The sequence below is a fragment of the Medicago truncatula genome, chromosome 3 (assembly GCF_003473485.1).
Source record: "Medicago truncatula cultivar Jemalong A17 chromosome 3, MtrunA17r5.0-ANR, whole genome shotgun sequence".
In the NCBI taxonomy this organism is placed as follows: Eukaryota; Viridiplantae; Streptophyta; class Magnoliopsida; order Fabales; family Fabaceae; genus Medicago; species Medicago truncatula.
The window spans coordinates 5,263,825-5,284,642 of record NC_053044.1 but is presented as its reverse complement, the minus strand read 5'-3'; the positions used below and the strand labels follow the sequence as shown (position 1 = coordinate 5,284,642).

Below are 20,818 nucleotides of genomic sequence, written 5' to 3'. Positions count from 1 at the left end.
CCCTAGATCCTACGGTTCAAAATGGAAGCAAAATAAACCAGACCGGTTCAAACGTCTATATAAGGACGTAGACGCCGGTCCAGTCCATTTCTTCCATCTCTTTCTCTCTCTAAGCTTCCCTCTTCTCTCGCCTCTCTCTAACCCTCACCGCCGGTGAGGATGAAGCCACGGCGGAGACCTTGAAGGTCCGCCGGAAGCTTCATCTTCTCCGGCGAGTTCATGAGTTCCGGTGACCTAAAATTTCCAGAATGCCAAAATTTCTTCACCAATCCATTCGTTTTTAAACCCTAATCAAGAATCTGGCAATTATCTTTTCAAAAGCAGCTCGAAACGACGCAGATCTAGAAAATTTCATACGGTCTTGAAATGTTTTCTTTGATTTTTGAACAAAAGCATTTAGATCTTTAAAGATCTACATCGTTTCGTCGCTTGATTACTTTTCTGGTATTCGTCCTTGCTTTCAAAATTTAGATCCTTATGGATCTAGGTTTTGTGCTTACGGTTACGGCTTCGCTTTTGAATTCTGGAAATCTTAGATCTGTGTTGCTTGCATGTTTTTACAGGTTCAACTGTGATATTATATTTTTTTAAAAAGATTCTGAGTTTTACCTGAAATTTTTGATTGGAGATTTTGTGAGATTCTTCAGAAAACTTGACTCTGTTCTTGCTGATTTTTGATGCTTCTGCTTGTTCTTTGGACCGAAAATAAATCGGTGATTCACCGGTTCTGTTTCTTCATCTTCTTCGCCGGTTTAGAACCTTGTTTCTTTCCCTCTTCTTCTCGCTGAACCTTCTTCGTGATCGGTACTGGAATTTGCTGCTTCTGCAGTGAATCCGTGCCTTGAATTGCGAAGGAGATGATTCAATGATGATGATTCCTAAGGAATCTCTGAGAATCAATGGAAAATCCAACGAATTTTGATGATTCTTGCTTTCTGGAAAACGGTTAGGGTTTTGTGTTCTTGGTGTTCTTGAGAAATTCTGAGAATTTTCTGTTTTTGATCTAATTGCTGAGAAAGAGAAAATTTGTTTTGTGTTTATGAGTTGGCGTGTGATGAATGGAAAAACGTGTGGCACTGTACACCTTTTATAGCTTGACATGTGTGCATTGGAACCAATAGGATAGTGACACCTGGATTTGTATGAAAATGGCGCAGCTTGGACTTAAAATGGATTCTGGACCTTTCTGCAAAAACAGAGAAATTGAGGACTAAACTGCAAAATTAAAAAAACTTGAAATGAAATAAAAAAAAGTTTGGACCAAAATGCAATTTTGGGACCTCAATTGAGGGACCAAAATGCAATAAAATAAAATTTGAAAAAAAACGTAATTTGACCAAACGTAAAGTGAAACAACAAATAAAACTGACAAAACGGACTAAAACGAACCAATGGCCTAAATGAGGTACTTCAAAGTAACCTCCCCATGCCAAAATTTTATGTGAAATGACCAAAATGCCCCTAGGGCTAAAAATGACCTAAACAGAGCCAAATTGACTCGACACTGACTCAGATGCAAGTTTGAAATGAAATTAGCAAGGTTTACTGATGGAAAGTTAAAAATGAATTTGAAAAGACTCAGAGACAGTCACAAGGATGAAAATGGGTCCCACTGCAGGAAATGACCAAAATACCCTTCTGTATGACCTTTTGCAAATTTTGAAATAAACTGTAGAAAAAAAGCAATGTAATGATTCAGAGACACTTTTAAATGACTTACAAGACAAGTAAAGACATTTTAAAAGGTTTTATGCAAGAAAAACATAGGTAAAATTGTGATTGAAAATACTGCGAGGCAGAGACAAATTGAACCGTGCAGTTGAAATTTGATAATTGACAAAGTTTGAAATGAAATTGGGCCCTGGTATTTTTAGGTCCAAAAACGGGGTATAACACTTGTATGCTAATAACAAACAAAAGAGAAGCTCAAGAAAAAAAAGTAATTTATTGATGGAAAGAAAGATGAGCATTATAGAACATGCATGTAGTAAAAGCTATCAAAGGTGAAATTAATTTATAGCTGAGATGCCACTGCTGAAATCACGCTCAATACAACCAATGCGTTAAAACCAGCTCATCAAAATATATATAGTCATATATACAAAAAGAGTACCTAACATATTTGAAGTCAGTTTCTGTTTCTCTTTTTCATCCATTCCTCATTAGTAAAACATTAATGGACTTGGTTGAAGGTTGTGCATGCAAATTTGACTTCTCACAACAGCAAGATTTGGAAGAAGCAGGGGTGACAGAATACAATTCTATCATTAGAAAAGTAAATCAGTGTTAGAGTTACAATATGGTATCTTGATGTTGATAATAAAATTAAGAATGTTAATTAAGCATGACATAGTAAGAAAGAAACAAAAAATAGAAGCCTTTCAGAGACTCACCCGAATAGGAAACTCATGTTATCAATTCATCATCTATAATTATGGAGGGAATGTGGGCAATCTTACGCCACTCTTTCCCTTGCTTCCTCCGGAAACTTGCTTCCAGTAATGGACAGTGAGTCATATTTAGCACTAAAAGAGAGGAAGGAAATCCTTTCTTTGGCAACAACCTGAGTTTCAGAGCATTAACAATCTCAAGGTTTTGGAGAGAAGTGAGATGTTGAAGCCACTTCCAATCAATGCTTTTACCACTAAAACCACAGATGCATAGTGTCACGAGAGATGCAGGTAGCATTGGCACCATGAACGAGTCCACCATATCACCACCCTTAATTCGCAGCACTGACAGACAATTGAGACGTTCCCAAGTTGGCTTAGTATTCCACAAAATCGATCCAAGAGAGCCAACAGTCAATTCCCGTAAACTGAAAGGCAAATCATCTATATCAAAGTATTGAAGATTTGGTAGACTATCAATTTCCATTTCATGAAGACCAGTTAGAGTGTTCATTGCTGCTGGTAGTGAACGGAGCTTCTCACACTGCCACACTGCAATATAACTGAGGTTTGGAGTGGCCAATCCACCTGGGGGAAATGACTCCAATTCATTACAATACCATATTATGATGCTTCTAAGAAATGAGAGACTCTTTTCCGACGCTCCTTCTGCAATTAATATCGATTTCAGATTTTTACAACCCTCAATAAACAAACTATTGAGGACAGGGAGAGCGCCCAAGGCAAATGATATCATTGAATTACAACTATAAGATATTTTTAATTTCTCAAGTGATGTGTAATTGTGCAAGTATTCATGAGGAAGGAACTCTAGATTCTCACAGCTACTGATTATGAGAACTTTCAAGGTTTTTGGAAGACCGTCTGGTGGGAAAGACATCGGAGATGGAAAACCGTGTATGGTCAACTGTCGAAGAGAATTCATAGGGAACATGATCAGTTGCCTGAATACATGATCAGATGATGGCATTGATTGCACCAATAGAGGACATTCTCTTAACTCAGTTAACGAAAGAAATATGTCAGGCATGTTTCCTAATCTCAGTTTCGGGCACTTGCTCAATGACAAAGTTTTTAGAAGAGGAAACCCTTTATTCGTACCTCCAATCAAGTTCCACTCCTCCCACTCTTGCATATTCTCAAAATGTAGAGTCTCCAAGGAGGGAAATGGTTGAAATGAAGAAGAACAGTCACTTCCATAGAACTCAGTACCAATTATCTCTACTGATTGCATCTCTTCAATAATGAGTTTTTTCAGATTACCCAATTGCCCAAGAGGTGGAAGCCATAAACAATCACTACAATTTGAGATCCTTAAATACACCATGTTGCTAAATAAGGAATCACCAAACCAATTCGGAAAGCTAATTCCACCATAGCCTTTGATGGTAAGACTTTTCAAATTTGTTGAGGGTTGCAAATGTTCAAGTACAACACTTTGAATATGTGAATTTGAAAAAGCACTACCACAATCCCATTCTAAAGATAACTTGTCTATCTGTTCTTTCATCTTCATATTGGCTTGAACTGCTTCAAAGGGGTCACTGACATTTTGTAGCTGTGATATGCAAAGTTTTCCATATAGGTGGGGATATTTGCCCAGGTCTCGAACCTTCAACCCACCAGTTTGTTTGCTGACAACAAAGTCATACAGAGTGTGGAGATTTTCTAGTTTGGCTATTTGTATGGGCATCTCTGTCAATGCAGTGTCACTAACGTCAAGGTGGCATAGATTAACCAATTTTCCAATGTCCTCTGGCAATTCAGTGAGCTTTTTACAGCCTGACAATAACAAGAACTGCAGATTGTAAAGCTCGCAAGTTTCAGAAGGCAACCTTTCAATCATAGTGTGGGAAAGATTTAAGTACTGAAGGTGTAACAAATTTGCAATAGAGTTGGGAACCTCAGTGATACTCTTGTAATTTGACAAAGACAACACGCGTAATTGTTTCATTGTTGGCAGCAATTCATGTACTAACTTGTTTGATAGCAAACAAAGAGGCAAATGTTCTTGTAATGGTAATGCTAGAAAGGTACGTAGATCTTTTAATCCATACAATTTATCAAATTTACTATACGAGTCATATATACCTCTATTGTATGATAAGTTATGTACCCTATCATGAAAATCATCTTCGTCCATATTGATACAATTTGGAGATGAAACCTTTATAGCTAAATCATGGACCAGGTTATGCATTTCAAAGTTTGCTTCCCCATCACCAATAGATCGTCGATGTATCAATGACCTTGACACTAATACAGCAAAGTATTCTTCTCCAACTTTTTCCTGGTTTGTGGACGATTTTACTAAGCCTTCTGCAATCCACAACTGAACTGTCAAATTTTTTTCTATGATGGACTTCTTTGGAAAAATTGAACAATACTCAAAGCATCGTTTTAAAGGAGTTGGAAGATATTGGTAGCTCAGTTGTATAAATGGTCGCACATCATGATCTAATAATAACATAATGTCATTTTCTAGCACATAATTCCAGTAATCTAGGGACAATTTAGTGCAAAGAATATCCCCAAGTGCTACTGCAGCAAATGGTGATCCATAACATTTATTAGCAATTTCTTTGCCAATTTCTTCTAGATTGGATTGATGTTGGTCGTTACATGCTCCAAATGCAAGTCCAGCAAGTAAAGACCAGCAATCTTCACTTTCCAGAGGTGTCAAGTAGTGGACAGAAAGAAAGGTTTGCATGGGAAGGGCAATGGTTTGTATTGATAGTGCAACTTTTTTATCCGGTGTTGTGATGATGATCCTACTTCCCGTTTCGCCAAGATTAGAGATATTCATCAGTAATGTCCTGATATATCCTGCATCACATACCTCATCCAATATAAGCAAACATTTTGGGTAAATGTTATTCACCTCACTTTTGTCATTTCTATTATTAAGAATGGTTTCAAAAACATTTAAATCATCAAAGTCTTTTGAAACATGTGCCCACACTTTTAACTCAAATTTGTCATGTACTTCGGTATCGTTGTAAAGAACCTTAGCAAGGGTTGTTTTACCGATCCCTGCTATACCAACAATGGAAATGATTCGTATTTTACTATCATCACCATCTTCAGACAATAAAAGATGTTTAAGTTCCTTAATATCATTGTCTCTTCCATAAATAGAAGAAGATTCACCATCCCAAATTGAACTTGAAGGAGTTTCATGCCAAACACTCTTAAAACTGGAACCACCAATTCGATCCTGCACTTGTAAACTCAGAAATTCTAATCTTTCAATCAATTTTTGTAATTTAGAATAAAGAGTATTCAGCACCGGAGAAGGAGGAGTTGGGGTTTCATACTCTGATTCCACTTTGAAGTGCAATGCCTCACGGTTGATTTCGTCAAACAAATTGTGAACTTCAAAGACATCATATTCCAGCATATACAGCCAAAGCCCGAAAGTAAGTATGTCTACAGCATCAAGAAGAACGGGCACAAGTATTGTCTTAAGCTTTTCCAAGAGTGAAACGTCAAGCTTCATGGCCTGGAAGTTGCCGATGAAGTCACTAGAAACAATCTTGTTTAACAGCAGTGACACAGAAATTGAGAGTGAGTAGAATTGTAGAGAAGATTTATCAACCAAAACAGAATTTGTAGGAGTTCCATACCAATCACTTTTGAAAACATTTAATTTGCCAACCTGTTCTCCCGAACTCAATCCTTCTTCTAATCTTTCAATTAATTCTCGCAATTTAGAATTCATGACCCACCTGAACTCACCGTCTACTTTGCAGCGCAACGCTTCAGTCTTGATTTCACCAAACAAATCGTGAACTTCAAAGACAGCATATCCTAGAACATCTTTGACATCATCAGCAACAGAAGCATCATTAAGTACCACTACTAGAAAAAACAAAATTAGCGAGGGAAATTAGTGACGGAAAAAATGAAATTCCTCACAAATTCCTTGGTCGCAAAATTTAGTGATGGAATTAGAGAGGGATTTTACGTTTTCCCTCACTAAATTTCCCTCACTAATTTTTGTTTTTTTAGTAGTGTACAATTAAAACCCACGAAAGTGTTTTTATCATCTTTGTCAAGAGTGAAACGTCAAGCTTTGTCCTTCGGAAATTGTCCACAAACTTTTTAGAAACAAGCTTGTCTAACAACACCTTAACAACAACAATTCTCAAATGCATTATTTGCTTTAGTTTGTAAGAAGAATAACAAGATCAAAATGCAAGTTTATGGATAACAAAACTTTGTTACTATTTGATTTTAGTAACAAGTCTCCATAAATGTGTGAAAGAAAGAAAGATTTACTACCTTAAGGTAGGTGGGCTATGAAGTGGATAACAAATGTCTGATCCTCTTTGATTACGGGATTATTGGCTTAAAGTTAAACTAAAATAAACTAAGGTGGATAAAAGTGTTAAACATGTCTACGAGACCATAAAAAAAAATGTTTACTCCCTGGAAAAATCAAAAAACATCAAAATTAATATTTTCATTCTTTTTTTGGTTGACAGACGAGATGACAAAGCCATCATAAACTCACTTATACAAAGTGGAGATACCGGGATTTGAACTCCACTCATAACGTCCAGCCTAACAATTTCGACATATTTACTGGTTGAACTTAGTATTTTCTTTCTATTTATAACGTATCCTACATTATAAAATGAACGTAATCAAAACCAGATCAGATATTGAACCAATATAGATATCAGTCTAAGGTACAAATTCAAAGGTCTGATTGGAGTTCAAAATATTTTATATGAAATATATTTTCTTAAATTACAAGTACTTACAAATAGTTATATTCTTCACAAAATGATAATTAATTTATGGGAAATGTTAACCGGTGATTCCGGGACACTAGTTAAGGAATTGTAAAAGGAAATGATTTCTTGAAAATTGTGTATTCTATGTTTTAATAGTAATATTCTTCACAAAATGATCATTAATTTATGGGATATGTTAACCGGTGTCCCGGGAAACTAGTTAAGGAAATGTAAAAGGAAATAATTTCTTGAAAATTGTGTATTCTATATTTTAAAAGTTAAAAATTACACTTTCCATTACAAATTTTATTTATTTTAACTAAGTTGTTTCAAACCGAACTGAACGGAACTGTTATTATTGGTACAGTTGAAAAAAAATAAAAAAAAAACAAACAAAATTGAATTTTAGTTATCGCACTGAGCTGAACTATTCCGAACTAATAAACTGAACTGTTTCGAATCGAACTGAACTGTTTCGAACCGAACAGAACTGCTAGTAATAGTTTAGTATTTTTTTCGTTCAGTTCGGATTTTCAGTTTTTTTGCCCACCCCTATTTATAATACCCTGAACACTAATAAGAATTGTTTCAATGTGTAATTTAACTCAAGGAATCAAGTTGGGAGTTGGCCCTAGTTTTTAGTGAGGGAAACTCCGCTTCTCTCTAAGTTTTCTTTCTCCTTTATTCATCGAGGAGGGATGGTTTTAGGTCATTTTTTGACCTAGAATCACTCATCTGCATCTTTTACCCCTTTCTTTCAATTTAAATAAGTGGTTTTCACATATATCAAGTTTTTCCTTTTGTGTTTTTTTGTGAATTTGTCATCTGAGTGCGGCGTTGTGTTGTTTGTCGTCTTGTGTGGCGTTTGAATTCGCGTCTTGATGCAGTGTTCGTTAGTTTTCTATTGAAAGATCCACTTCAGTCAATTATAAATTCCATCAATTATTTGGGTGTCGACGTTGCATATCCGGAAGCATGGTAATGTAGTGAGTTATAATTTATCATATTATTTGTAGGGATTTTGCTATTGTATGTTATTAACTTGGGTGTTGTGAGTTTGTTCGCATATTCACCCTTGTACGTTTTTAGCAATGTTAAACAAGTTATTGTATTTGATGTACTCTATCAATTTGAATGAATGAATATCGTTTTTTTTTTGTCAAAAAAAAAATCTCTAATGCTATAAACATGCTTTTAGAACTTTTAGGGTCGTCATTATGATTTTCATTGCCCCGTGTGAATTATGAATTTGATTCTGTATTTGTGGCTCTAGGAAACTGGGCAATCATGACGGCAATTTTTTCCGTCGGAGGTTAGATACATCAGGGGAAAAGGGGGCTAAGCAGGGTGCCACTAAACAGAGGGGTAAGGGTGATAGGAATAAGATGAGATCATGACATCGGAAAGCACCAGGACAGGTTGATCGAGGATAGGGAGGTTACGGGGTTCGTCATGGTTCTCAGCAAGGGTTCATTGATGATCGACGACCTAAGGGTTAGCAAGGGGAATGAACCACGAGTTTTGGGGAAAGGAAGTAGTATCGACGCGCGGCCTGATCACCATGGCATGTCCGCGCGCCGTTGTTCAGTACAATAATGAAGGTTGCAAAGGTGCTCTTCCTGCAGGGAAGGGTGATGATGTTTTAGGTTTTTACTTCCAGAGGTTTGTGTCTTTCTATTTTAAAATTGAGAGGAAGAGATGATTTGTAACTGATTTAATGGATCTGTAATAAACCATCTGATCTCAAGTCAATGGCCGAAATCAACTATGGTGCCAAACTGTGTGCTTTTATTAACACATGCAATTCAGATCCATTAGTGTACGTGAAATTTTTCATTGATTTACCCAATTGTTTTAGTTATTGCACCCAAGGTGTTCAAAATCGGGATTTTGCTTTAGGTTGAAAAGGTAGAGCAAAATCGAAAATCATAAAATCGTAATCAAAATCGAAGGATTTTACTCAACTACTTTTGTAGAATAGATATAAGAACTTGTAAAATCGCAATCAAAATCGATGGATTTTACCAAAACAAAGATAATGCTAAATATATGTTATAAGTTGTATATAGTCATAAATGACTCAGTTTAATTTCCACACAATACTTATATGTAAATGACTAAAAAAATGGACAACCTCCTTCAAAACCCTTTGGATTTCATGATTTCCTGTGATTTTACTAAGACTTTGCCTATTTAAGGATTTTGCTATGGATTTGAGTCGTTGAAGGTGAATAAAATCACAAAATCCTACATTTTAAAATTTAAATCAGGATTTTGACAACAATGATTACACCATCTCTCCTATAATGACCGTCAAAGTTTGCAAAAATAAAATTGTTCCAGAATAATTGTCATGTTCGTAAAAATAAAAAAATAAAAAAACTACTTATTTTCTGTGTTACATTTATGATGACTAGTATCAACCAATAGCTGATGAGATTAGTGGGAAATGACCTAATATTATGTTAATTTAATTAATATGCTAATGGCAGAGCAGTTGAATTCAACTTGCATTCGTCGTATCTATGCGAATATTTTTTTAAGTGATCTGGATTTGAACTTTTCATAAAGAAAAAATGAGCACTGTTTTTGTTGCTTTTAGCTTAGCAACCGACAACCAGTAATGTTTTATATAATACTGTAGGACATAAAGAAGTGTGAACCATTTACACGTTCATGTGCACTGGTAAAATATATTACTAATTGATTTTTAGTGGAATGCTATTCACACTGCAAAAAATGTAAAAGAATCATTTACACGTTCATGTGCTTCCTGTACAAAATAATACATATATCGAATAGTCCACCAATCATGCTTAGGGGCGGAGGCAGGTAGAGCCTTGTGTGGGCAGCTGCCTCCACAAACTTTTGTAAAAAAAAGTAATTTTAATACTGGTAGCTGCCTTTATCTTCCAAACTTCATGAACATAGACAAATAAAATATTCCTCAATCGAATAGTAATAGCAGTAGGCTCTTTCACGCTAAAGCTCTGCTAGGGTTTTTATCTCTATGACATTCACTTTCACGACTGTACGGCCGTCGCCGTCAAGCCAAAACAAACCACCGGAGCCACCAGACAAAGATGGAGGCAGCAATACAATGGAGACAGAAAAAACCAATGAACAGAAGGATACAAACAAGACAACGAGGGTGTCCTTCAGAGACAAGGTGTTGGGTACGCAATCTATCCTTACACGGGAACGGGTTGATCTTGTGGCTTGCAATCTGGCTAAAATAGAACTCGTCAAGGGAAACCGTCTCCTTCCTATGTTGCACGTGCAAGAAAAGGTTATGGAGGAACTTAGTTTACCATGGAAGGATGCATTAATAGTTAAGCTTCTCGGCAAAACTCTAGGATACAATATCATGAAGAGTAAACTTGAAGCTATTTGGAACTTAAATGGAAAAATAGATCTTATGGATGTGGGAAATGCCTTCTTCATGGTGAAGTTTGATGGGGAGGAAGACAAGACTAAGGTTATCAATGGGGGTCCGTGGATGATATTCGACCACTACTTAGCCGTGCGACAATGGACTAATACGTTTAATGCGGCCACCGTGAAGATTGATAAAACAATGGTATGGATTCGTATCCCTAGTTTGAATCTTGTTTATTATGATGAGAGCCTACTATGGACCCTCGCGTCCATGGTCGGATCACCTGTGAAAGTTGATCTCCATACGTTAAGAGTGGCAAGAGGGAGATTTGCGAGAATTTGCGTGGAAGTTGATCTCACAAAGCCTGTTGTGGGAAGAGTGGGAATCAATGGTGAGTGGTATCATGTCCAATATGAGGGATTGCACAATATTTGCACTCACTGTGGCTGTTATGGTCATATTATGAAGGACTGTTCCATTAAGAAAAAACCAGAAGCTACGACGGCTGCTGAAGCGGCGGAATACGCATGTCCGGAACCTGTTAACGAGAGAGAGACGGTGGCAGAAAGCGGTAAACAGCAAGGCGGAAATCAAGGATACGAAATAGCTGAAATCTCGGAAAAAACCGTTAATTTGGAAATTAATGAGGAGCCAAATTATCTCCATGGTGATTGGATCAAGGTTGAGAGAAGGAAAAGGAGCAATAAAGCTAGCGGAGTTGGAATAAGTAATAACGGATTAAATTTTAAAAATCTCCGATCTCGCATTAATGAGCTTAATGAAGAAAATGGTAACAACTTAGATGGAAATATGCATGTTAATGTCCATGATCGTGCTAGAAATTTTCAAGCTGAAAAGATTGTGATAAAGAAAAATAAGAGGCCTAGGAATGGTGATAATGCAGCAAGCAAAGGTGGCCCACATAAAGACAAAATGGAAAAAACAAAAAAAAACTCTATTGGTATTTATGGTGGAAGTTCCACGAGTAGTAAAAGAGGTGGGGGGCAGCTCAAAACCATTCAAAAGGGTAGTGTTGGACACATGACAAAGGAAAACACACCAACTAATCTTGAACCTCACATGACTACATTAGATATTGCTCCTAAGATGAAGACTTTGTCCAACAAAATCACAGGAGTTGACAACAATAAAAATGATAGGATTGGGGAGAATGGTAATAATTTAATGGACCCACCCAAGCCTCCCGACCCTACTTCAGATATAGCCAATTCGCAGGAGGACAACGATACTCACAAACTTGAGCTGGGAAGTATTGTCAAGCCGGATTTGGAGGTATCAATGGGCTCAACCCATGATACTACAATGGAGTTAAACTGATGATGCACATCAGTTTCATGTATCCTTTAATTTCCATTATTATTATTATTATTTTAATGATTATATTTTCTTGGAATTGTAGAGGTGCTCAAGGAATGAATTTCCGAAGAGCATTTAAAAATTTCTGCAGGAAAAATAGAGTTGATATGGTGGCTTTACAGGAACCTCGTTGTAGTGGTGATGTTGCTCGCAAAGCTATAAAAAATTTGGGCTTCAAGAATTATTTGGTTTCTGAAGCAAGGGGTTTCTCTGGTGGTATTTGGCTACTTTGGAACAGAATGGATATTCAAGTCGAGCTTTTAATTAAGAACTTTCATTTTCTTCATGTTCGAGTTAAAGAGAGAGATGTTGAACCTTGGCTCCTTACTGTGGTTTATGCTAGCCCTCGTGAAAATGAGAGAGAAGATACATGGAATCAACTAAAGATGCTTAGTGGAAATATTCAAGATCCTTGGTTAATGATGGGTGATTACAATGAGATTGCTAGTCCGAATGAAAAAAAAGGAGGGGCCCCAGTTGATTTGAGAAGATGCGTTCATTTCAATAATTGGATTAATGAGTGTAACTTAATGGATGTCAATACAACTGGTACTAAATTTACTTGGAGGGGTCCAAAGTGGAATGGGCATGATAGAGTTTTTAAAAAGCTTGATTGGGTCCTCTGTAATGTGACTTGGAGATTAAAATTTCACGAAGGCTTTGCTAAAGTACTCCCTAGAGTTCAATCTGATCATCATCCTATCTTGGTGCTTATGGATGGTAGTCTGTACAATGGGGGTAATCGTCCTTTCAGGTTTGAGGCTGCCTGGTTAACTCACATAAGCTTTCATACTTTTTTAAATAACAAGTGGATTAGAGGTAGAGATTTTCTAAACCTTCTGCATGATTTGACTCCTAACTTAAAGGAATGGAACCAAGAGGTTTTTGGCAACATTTTCAAAAGGAAAAGGGAGTTATTATCTAGATTGAATGGTATCCAGAATAGTCCTAGATATGGCTACAGCAATTTCCTTGATTCTTTGGAGAAAGATTTACAAAACCAACTTGCGACTACTTTGTATCAAGAGGAGTGCTTGTGGTTTCAGAAGTCGCGCAGTCAATGGATAGCTGATGGAGATCGTAATACGAAGTACTACCACTCTCAAACCATTGTTAGAAGAAGGAAAAACAAAATTTTGACTCTTCGAGACAATGAAGGGGGTTGGGTTGATGACCCCGATCATCTAAAAAACATTGTGCGTGATTACTATGTTAATTTGTTCAAGGAAGAAAATCCTATCAGAGATCCGATCATTTCTTGGAATACTTATCCGACACTTGAGGAACATCATGATAGTTTGAGTGCACATGTTCAAATTAATGAATGTAAAAGAGCTCTTTTTGACATGAATCCTCACAAGGCGCCGGGAGAGGATGGGTACCCCGCTATATTTTTTCAAAAATGTTGGGACACAGTTGCTGATTCTATATACCAGTTTGTGAACCAGGTTTGGGTTACCCCTTCTCTTATATCTTCTATTAATAATACTCTCATTGTGATGATCCCTAAGATTGATAAACCTGAATTTGTCTCTCAATTTAGACCTATTGCTTTATGTAATGTTATTTATAAGATAATTTCTAAGGTTATTGTCAACAGAATCAAGCCATTGCTTGATGGTATTATTTCTCCATATCAGTCCAGTTTTATTCCAGGTAGAAGTATCCACCATAATATTATTGTGGCTCAGGAGATGGTACATTCCATGGCCAGAATGAAAGGCAACAAGATGTTCATGTCCATCAAAATTGACCTAGAAAAAGCTTATGATCGCATCAATTGGAATTTTGTGGAGAATTGCTTGGAGGATTGTAAATTCCCTCCTAATCTCATTCAAATTATACGTGATTGCATATCTTCGCCTAGTTACAAAATTTTGTGGAATGGGGATAAAACTGACACGTTCACTCCAACTAGAGGAATTCGTCAAGGAGATCCTCTCTCCCCTTACCTTTTTGTTATTTGCATGGAGAGATTATCTCATATCATTTCCGACCGGGTGGAAGCTCAGTATTGGAAACCAATGCGGGCAGGTAGGTATGGCCCTCAAATTTCTCACCTTCTTTTTGCTGACGATCTTCTTCTTTTTGCAGAGGCTTCTATTGAGCAGGCACATTGTGTGATGCATTGTTTGGATATGTTTTGTCAAGCTTCTGGGCAGCGTATTAATGGCCAAAAGACTCAAATTTTTTTCTCAAAAAATGTGGACAACCAGCTCCGTCAGGATATTTTGCAACACACAGGTTTCACTCAAGCTAATAGTTTAGGCAGGTATCTTGGAGCTAACATAGCTCCAGGAAGAACTTCTAGGGGAAATTTCAGCCACATCATCAACAAAATTCAGAATAGACTTAGTGGATGGAAGCAACAATGTTTAAGTCTTGCGGGCAGAATTACTCTTTCCAAGTCTGTCCTTAGTTCTATTCCTTATTATCATATGCAGTATGCTAAGCTACCTAAAACTCTTTGCAGTGAGATGGAAAAAATCCAAAGAGGTTTTGTTTGGGGGGATACAGAACATACCCGCAAAGCTCATTTGATTAGTTGGGATACCTGTTGTTTACCCAAGAAGGAGGGGGGTCTTGGATTTAAAAGGCCTCTTTTGATGAATGAGGCTTTCCTCATGAAAATCCTATGGAACCTTATTAACAAGCCTGTTATACCCTGTTTTTGGACCTAAAAATACTGGGCCCAATTTCATTTCAAACTTTGTCAAATGTCAAATTTCAACTGCACAGTTCAATTTGTCTCTGCTACGCAGTGTTTTCAATCACATTTTTACCTATGTTTTTCTTGCATAAAACCTTTCAAGATGTCTTTACTTGTCTTGTAAGTCATTTAAAAGTGTCTCTGAATCATTACATTGCTTTTTCTACAAGTTTATTTCAAAATTTGCAAAAAGTCATACAGAAGGGTATTTTGGTCATTTCCTGCAGTGGGACCCATTTTCATCCTTGTGACTGTCTCTGAGTCTTTTCAAATTCATTTTTAACATTTCATCAGTAAACCCTGTTTAAATTCATTTCAAATTCGCGTCTGAGTCAGTGTCAGGTCAATTTGAATCTGTTTAGGTCGTTTTTAGCCCTAGGGGCATTTTGGTCATTTCACATAAAATTTTGGCATGGGGAGGTTACTTTGAAGTACCTCATTTAGGCCATTGGTTCGTTTTAGTCCGTTTTGTCAGTTTTATTTGTTGTTTCACTTTACGTTTGATCAAATTACGTTTTTTATTCAAATTTTATTTTATTGCATTTTGGTCCCTCAATTGAGGTCCCAAAATTGCATTTTTGTCCAAACTTTTTTATTTCATTTCAAGCTTTTTTTAATTTTGCAGTTTAGTCCTCAATTTCTCTGTTTTTGCAGAAAGGTCCAGAATCCATTTTAAGTCCAAGCTGCGCCATTTTCATGCAAATCCAGGTGTCACTATCCTATTGGTTCCAATGCACACATGTCAAGCTATAAAAGGTGTACAGTGCCACACGTTTTTCCATTCATCAAGTGCCAACTCATAAACACAGAGTCACACTCTCTCTCTTGTCAGTTACAGATCAAAACAGAAAAAGCTTCAACATTCATCAATGGCGTAAACCTAACCTTTTCCAGAAACAGAAACTACACAAATTCAAGCTATTTCTTCATGGATTCTCAGTGATTCTTTGAAGAATCATCATCATTGAATCAGTATCTTCGCAATTCAAGGTGCGAATTCGCCAAAGGCAAACTCCAGCACCGATCACGAAGATACAGTGAGGAAGACGAAGAAGAAGGAAAGATAATGAAGGTTTAAACCGGCGAAGAAGACGATAAAGCAGGAAACCAGCAGGAACACCGGTTTATTTCCGGATTCAAAGCCAAATCACATAGCATCAAGAACATTCAAGTTTTCCCAAAGTTTTCCTCCATTAAAGGTTTCAACCAAAACCTTAGGTAAAACTCAGAATCTTTTCTCAAAAGTATTATCACTGTTAAACCTATAAAAAAAATATCACGCAAGCAATAGATCCAAAATTTCCAGAACTCAAAGACGAAACCGTAACCGTAAACACGAAACCTAGATCCATAAGGATCTAAGTTTTGAAAGCAAGAACAAACATCAAAGAAGCAGCGAATAACGAGACGATGTAGATCTTTAAACGATCTAAACATTTCCTTTCAAAAAAAAAATCAGTTTCAAAACCGTATGGAAATTTTTAGATCTACGTCGTTTCAAACCGTATTTGAAAAAACAACTGCTGGATTCGTGTTTAGGGTTAAAGGACGAACCAGAAAATACAAAAACCTTTAAGTTCTGGAAATTTTAGGTCACCGGAATTCATAGTCTCGCCGGAGAAGATGAAGTTTCCGGCGGACCTTCAAGGTCTCCGCCGTAGCTTCATCCTCACCGGCGGTGAGGTTTCTAGAGAGAGGTGAGAGATGAGAGAAGAGAGAAGGACTTAGAGAGAGAAAGCCAAGTGAAAAATGAGAAAACCGGTGTTCCTCCACTTTTATAGGCCAGCGAACCGGACCGGTCCAGTCCGGTCCATCCTCCTTTGATTCCTGGCCGTTTGATCTAGGGTTTTTGAATCCTGGATCAATCGTGTGGCTCCTGTGCATCCGGACCTTGTAGTTTTGGGCTTTGGGTTTGGGCTTAATTTTCTGTACATTTCTTGCTTTTTTCTTGCTATTCACACCCCTATTTTTTGCTACTTGCACCTATGTCTTGATTAAAATTGTGGTAAAATTCCTAGAAAAATTCATACATGTTTCTTGATATTTTCTTAGTGTTTTTATGACATTTTTGCACATTAAGGGTCTATGAAATTTTGGTATAATTAATTCATAGCATTTTAATTCTCTTTGAATTATTTGTTATGGATTCTTCTTCACACATTTGTCCTTGATGTGAGAATATGTGATAAAAACTACTTGATGTGTTAATATGAGAGATTTGTGCCTATAATTTCATGTTGATTTGCTGTTTTGATTTGGCTCATAAGTTCTTGATTTTATGAACAATATATGCATATTTTGAAAGATATAAAATGCCAAGTTTATTTTAGAAAATATGGCATGAAACCATGCTTGCATGTTTCCAATAATCCCATGCTATAACTTGAGATAAAGAAAACACTTTCAAAATTTGTTAAAGCATGAGAATTATAGGCCAAGAATGCTTTAGGTTTCATACCTAAGTTTTTAGGGTTTAATGTCATTTTGTTAACTTTTTGTGCCATCTTGCATGCTTTTATTTCTTAGTACTTGTTATGTTTTTTCTTTTCACTAACAAGTTTATTTCCATGTTTCATGCATCTCATTTAGCATTCCCTCCACCTTCTTTAGCCTAGCATTTATTTTTGCAAGTTTTAATTCGTTTTAGAGATGTAATTTGTCATCATTATTTTGTAGCTTGGCAAAGGGGCCATAGAATGTATTTAGGCAATTTTTGTAATATGGACTATGGACACTATGACGCACCGACACGCACACACTCACCTTAGATGTATGCATAGGATTGTATGGTTAAATAAGCGTTTAGGTTTTAAACACTTAGAGAAAATCCATCTTTTTCCAAAAAAACAAGTGAACTTCACTTCAAAAAATTTCATAATAAATATGAAGTCAACACTTCATTTTTTTTTCTTTTCTTTTTCTTAAGAAAAAATTCAATTCATCTTAATCATTTAGACTTTCTTTCTAATCACTAATCAAACCTCACTTTTTTGCTAAATCTAATGCTCATGAAGCCTCCCAATCTCCTTCTTCAAAACTTTTTTTAAAACTTAAAAGCAAACAATTAAAATCAAAAACAAGTTTTTTAGCAAGAACTACGAACGGTTTTGATCCCTTAAAAGGGTACGTAGGCAATGAGTCAAAACTCATCCAAGCCGAAATAAAAATCAAATTCTACTTCTTCTCACCCCCATTCTTCACTAATCATACCTCCTCTTTTTACAAATAAGCAATAAAACTAAAGCGTAGAAATCAACTTAGGAAAACGGCTCCTATAGAGGACTATAGTTACTCCGGGTGCCTAACACCTTCCCGTAGTAAAACCGACCCCCGAACTTAGAATCTAAGGGTTTTTTCTCAATTTTGCCCTTCCCAAGAAAAAATAGAGAATATCAACGGTCAAAAGGTTCAAGTCCAATTAATGGCTTGGCACCCAAAAACCATGATAACAGAAATGGCGACTTCACTGGGGAATCTTTTTAGCGGGTCGCGCCTAGTTTTCCTTAGTTTATATTTACGCTTTATTTTATTGCTTACATATGTGAATATTTGTTTACTTTCATTCAACGTGTGGGGTGAGAATATCAAAAGTCCTAACCCGGGCTGAGTGAACTTATGTTTAGGTAGAGATATAATCGACAATTCGATCCGGGGGTTGCCTCGTGTATTGGATTATGCGATCAATCTCACATAGCTGAGGCATTTTGAAGGTGATATTGTCGGCGTGTGTTGTCATGCTTAGGCACTTCACTTTCAATTGTTCGACGAAGCTATGAACCGTAGTTACCAAACCCATCCTAGCCTTTTTAGGACGTAGTGCGGTGGCTAAATTGAGTGTTGTCTCAAACTTTAGTCGTCACGCGATACTACACTCAAACTAGACCTTCTCACAAATAATCATGGAACGGGTGTCGTCCTGTACTACCATGATATATGTGAGAGAGGTTGCAGTTTGGGAACTGTGTTAGAACCTTGGTTACTACTATCCAAAGCCTTAGTTCACCGGACGCCGTGTCCAGCCGTGGCCCTGTTACTTTGAATCTCAACCCACCTTGTTCTTTGTAACTAAACAAAACAATCATGCATACATGCATTCATGCATAAACATTTTTCATGCATTCATCGAAGGGTTTAAACAAATGAGAATTTTTTGTAAATAATCACAGGTATGAAGAAGACTAAGTGCTACAAGTTCAAGGAAGTGGATCTGGTTGGTTTGAGAGAGTTGGCACTCAAGGTCAAGAGTCAAACAGGGTTCCGACTCCGGTATGGGGGATTGCTTACTTTGCTCCGAACCGATGTGGATGAGAAGCTAGTGCACACTCTAGTGCAATTTTATGATCCGAGCTTCCGTTGCTTCACTTTCCCGGACTTCCAGTTGGTTCCTACTCTCGAGGCTTACTCCAATCTAGTGGGTCTGCCTATAGCCGAGAAGACACCTTTCACCGGTCCCGGGGCTCCTCTTACTCCTCTGGTTATTGCTAAGGATCTCTACCTCAAGACTTCCGACGTCTCCAACCATCTTATTACCAAGTCTCACATCCGGGGGTTCACTTCGAAGTATCTTCTTGATCAGGCTAATCTCGGTACTACTCGTCAGGATACACTCGAAGCTATTCTTGCTTTGCTTATCTACGGGCTCATTCTCTTCCCGAACCTCGACAACTTCGTGGACATGAATGCTATCGAGATCTTTCATTCCAAGAACCCGGTTCCTACTTTGCTAGCGGATACCTACCATGCCATTCATGACAGGACTCTCAAGGGCCGTGGGTATATTCTTTGCTGCACATCTCTTTTGTATAGGTGGTTTATTTCGCACCTTCCGAGTTCCTTCCATGACAACTCGGAGAACTGGTCCTACTCGCAGCGGATTATGGCCCTCACTCCTGACGAGGTCGTCTGGCTCACTCCGGCCGCTCAGGTGAAGGAAATCATTATGGGTTGTGGAGACTTTCTCAATGTACCTCTTCTTGGTACCCGTGGAGGAATCAACTACAACCCCGAGCTTGCTATGAGACAGTTCGGTTTCCCTATGAAGTCGAAGCCCATCAATCTTGCCACATCTCCAGAGTTCTTCTTCTACACGAATGCTCCTACCGGACAAAGGAAAGCTTTCGTGGATGCTTGGTCCAAGGTTCGAAGGAAAAGTGTGAGGCATCTAGGTGTGAGATCCGGTGTCGCTCTTGAAGCCTATACTCAGTGGGTGATAGATCGAGCTGAGGAGATTGGTATGCCTTATCCAGCCATGAGATATGTGTCTTCATCCACTCCGTCTATGCCTTTACCTCTACTTCCCGCAACTCAGGATATGTATCAGGAGCATCTAGCTATGGAGAGTCGTGAGAAGCAAGTGTGGAAAGCTCGGTACAATCAAGCCGAGAATCTAATCATGACTTTGGATGGTAGAGATGAGCAGAAGACTCATGAGAATCTGATGTTGAAGAAAGAACTAGCTAAGGCCCGGAGGGAATTGGAAGAGAAAGACGAGCTGCTTATGAGGGATTCCAAGAGAGCCCGAGGACGACGAGACTTCTTTGCCAGATACTGTGATTCAGATTCCGAGTCCGACGAACCTCCGACTACTTCCTATGCTTGAGGGCTTCATGTGTTTATCTTGTTGAAATTTCAAAGTCTTCCTGTTAAAGATACTATGTAGTTTTGATTATTTGCAAGATTTCTAATTTGTTTTAAAATCCTTCGATGAAAAAATAAGTCTTTTGCATTCGCATTTGCATATCATGCATCATATGCATCATGCATTGGTCACAAAGGCTTCCAAGTGCTTACTATCTCCTGGTTCCTCTGCCGCAGTGTGAAAAGTGGCTCGTGCTCAGAGAGTTTACGAACCAGATAGAATTGATCGAACCAGAGAATACAGAAGAAAGAAAAGGGCTATGGAAGAAGAGAACGCTCAGCTTCGCACCGAGTTAGCCTCTCTAAAGGAGGAATTGGCTAAAGCTAATGACGTCATGACTGCTCTACTAGCTGCTCAAGAGCAATCAGCTACAGCTATCCCTACAACCACAGCTGCACCAGTAACTACAAGCGTGCTCCCTACCACTTCTGCAGACAACCGCTTTACTATGCCAGTGGGGTTTCCGTATGGGCTTCCACCGTTCTTCACTCCCGTTGCTACAGCAAGCACCTCGGGCACTGCTAACAATGTTCTGATTCCTGCAACAAATGCCGCCTCCAT

At 37.8% G+C, this 20,818-nt stretch overlaps 1 protein-coding gene across 1 annotated transcript; it reads right to left on the bottom strand.

Moving 5' to 3' along the window:
- Nucleotides 1-2,406: 2,406 nt before the first annotated feature.
- On the bottom strand, nucleotides 2,407-6,967 carry LOC25481256 (putative disease resistance protein At3g14460). Its single transcript, XM_039831846.1, has 2 exons — nucleotides 6,928-6,967; nucleotides 2,407-6,272 (listed from the first exon to the last, which is right to left on the bottom strand). Exons 1-2 carry the CDS (start codon nucleotides 6,965-6,967, stop codon nucleotides 2,407-2,409), a joined length of 3,906 nt encoding a protein of 1,301 aa, XP_039687780.1.
- Nucleotides 6,968-20,818: the final 13,851 nt, after the last annotated feature.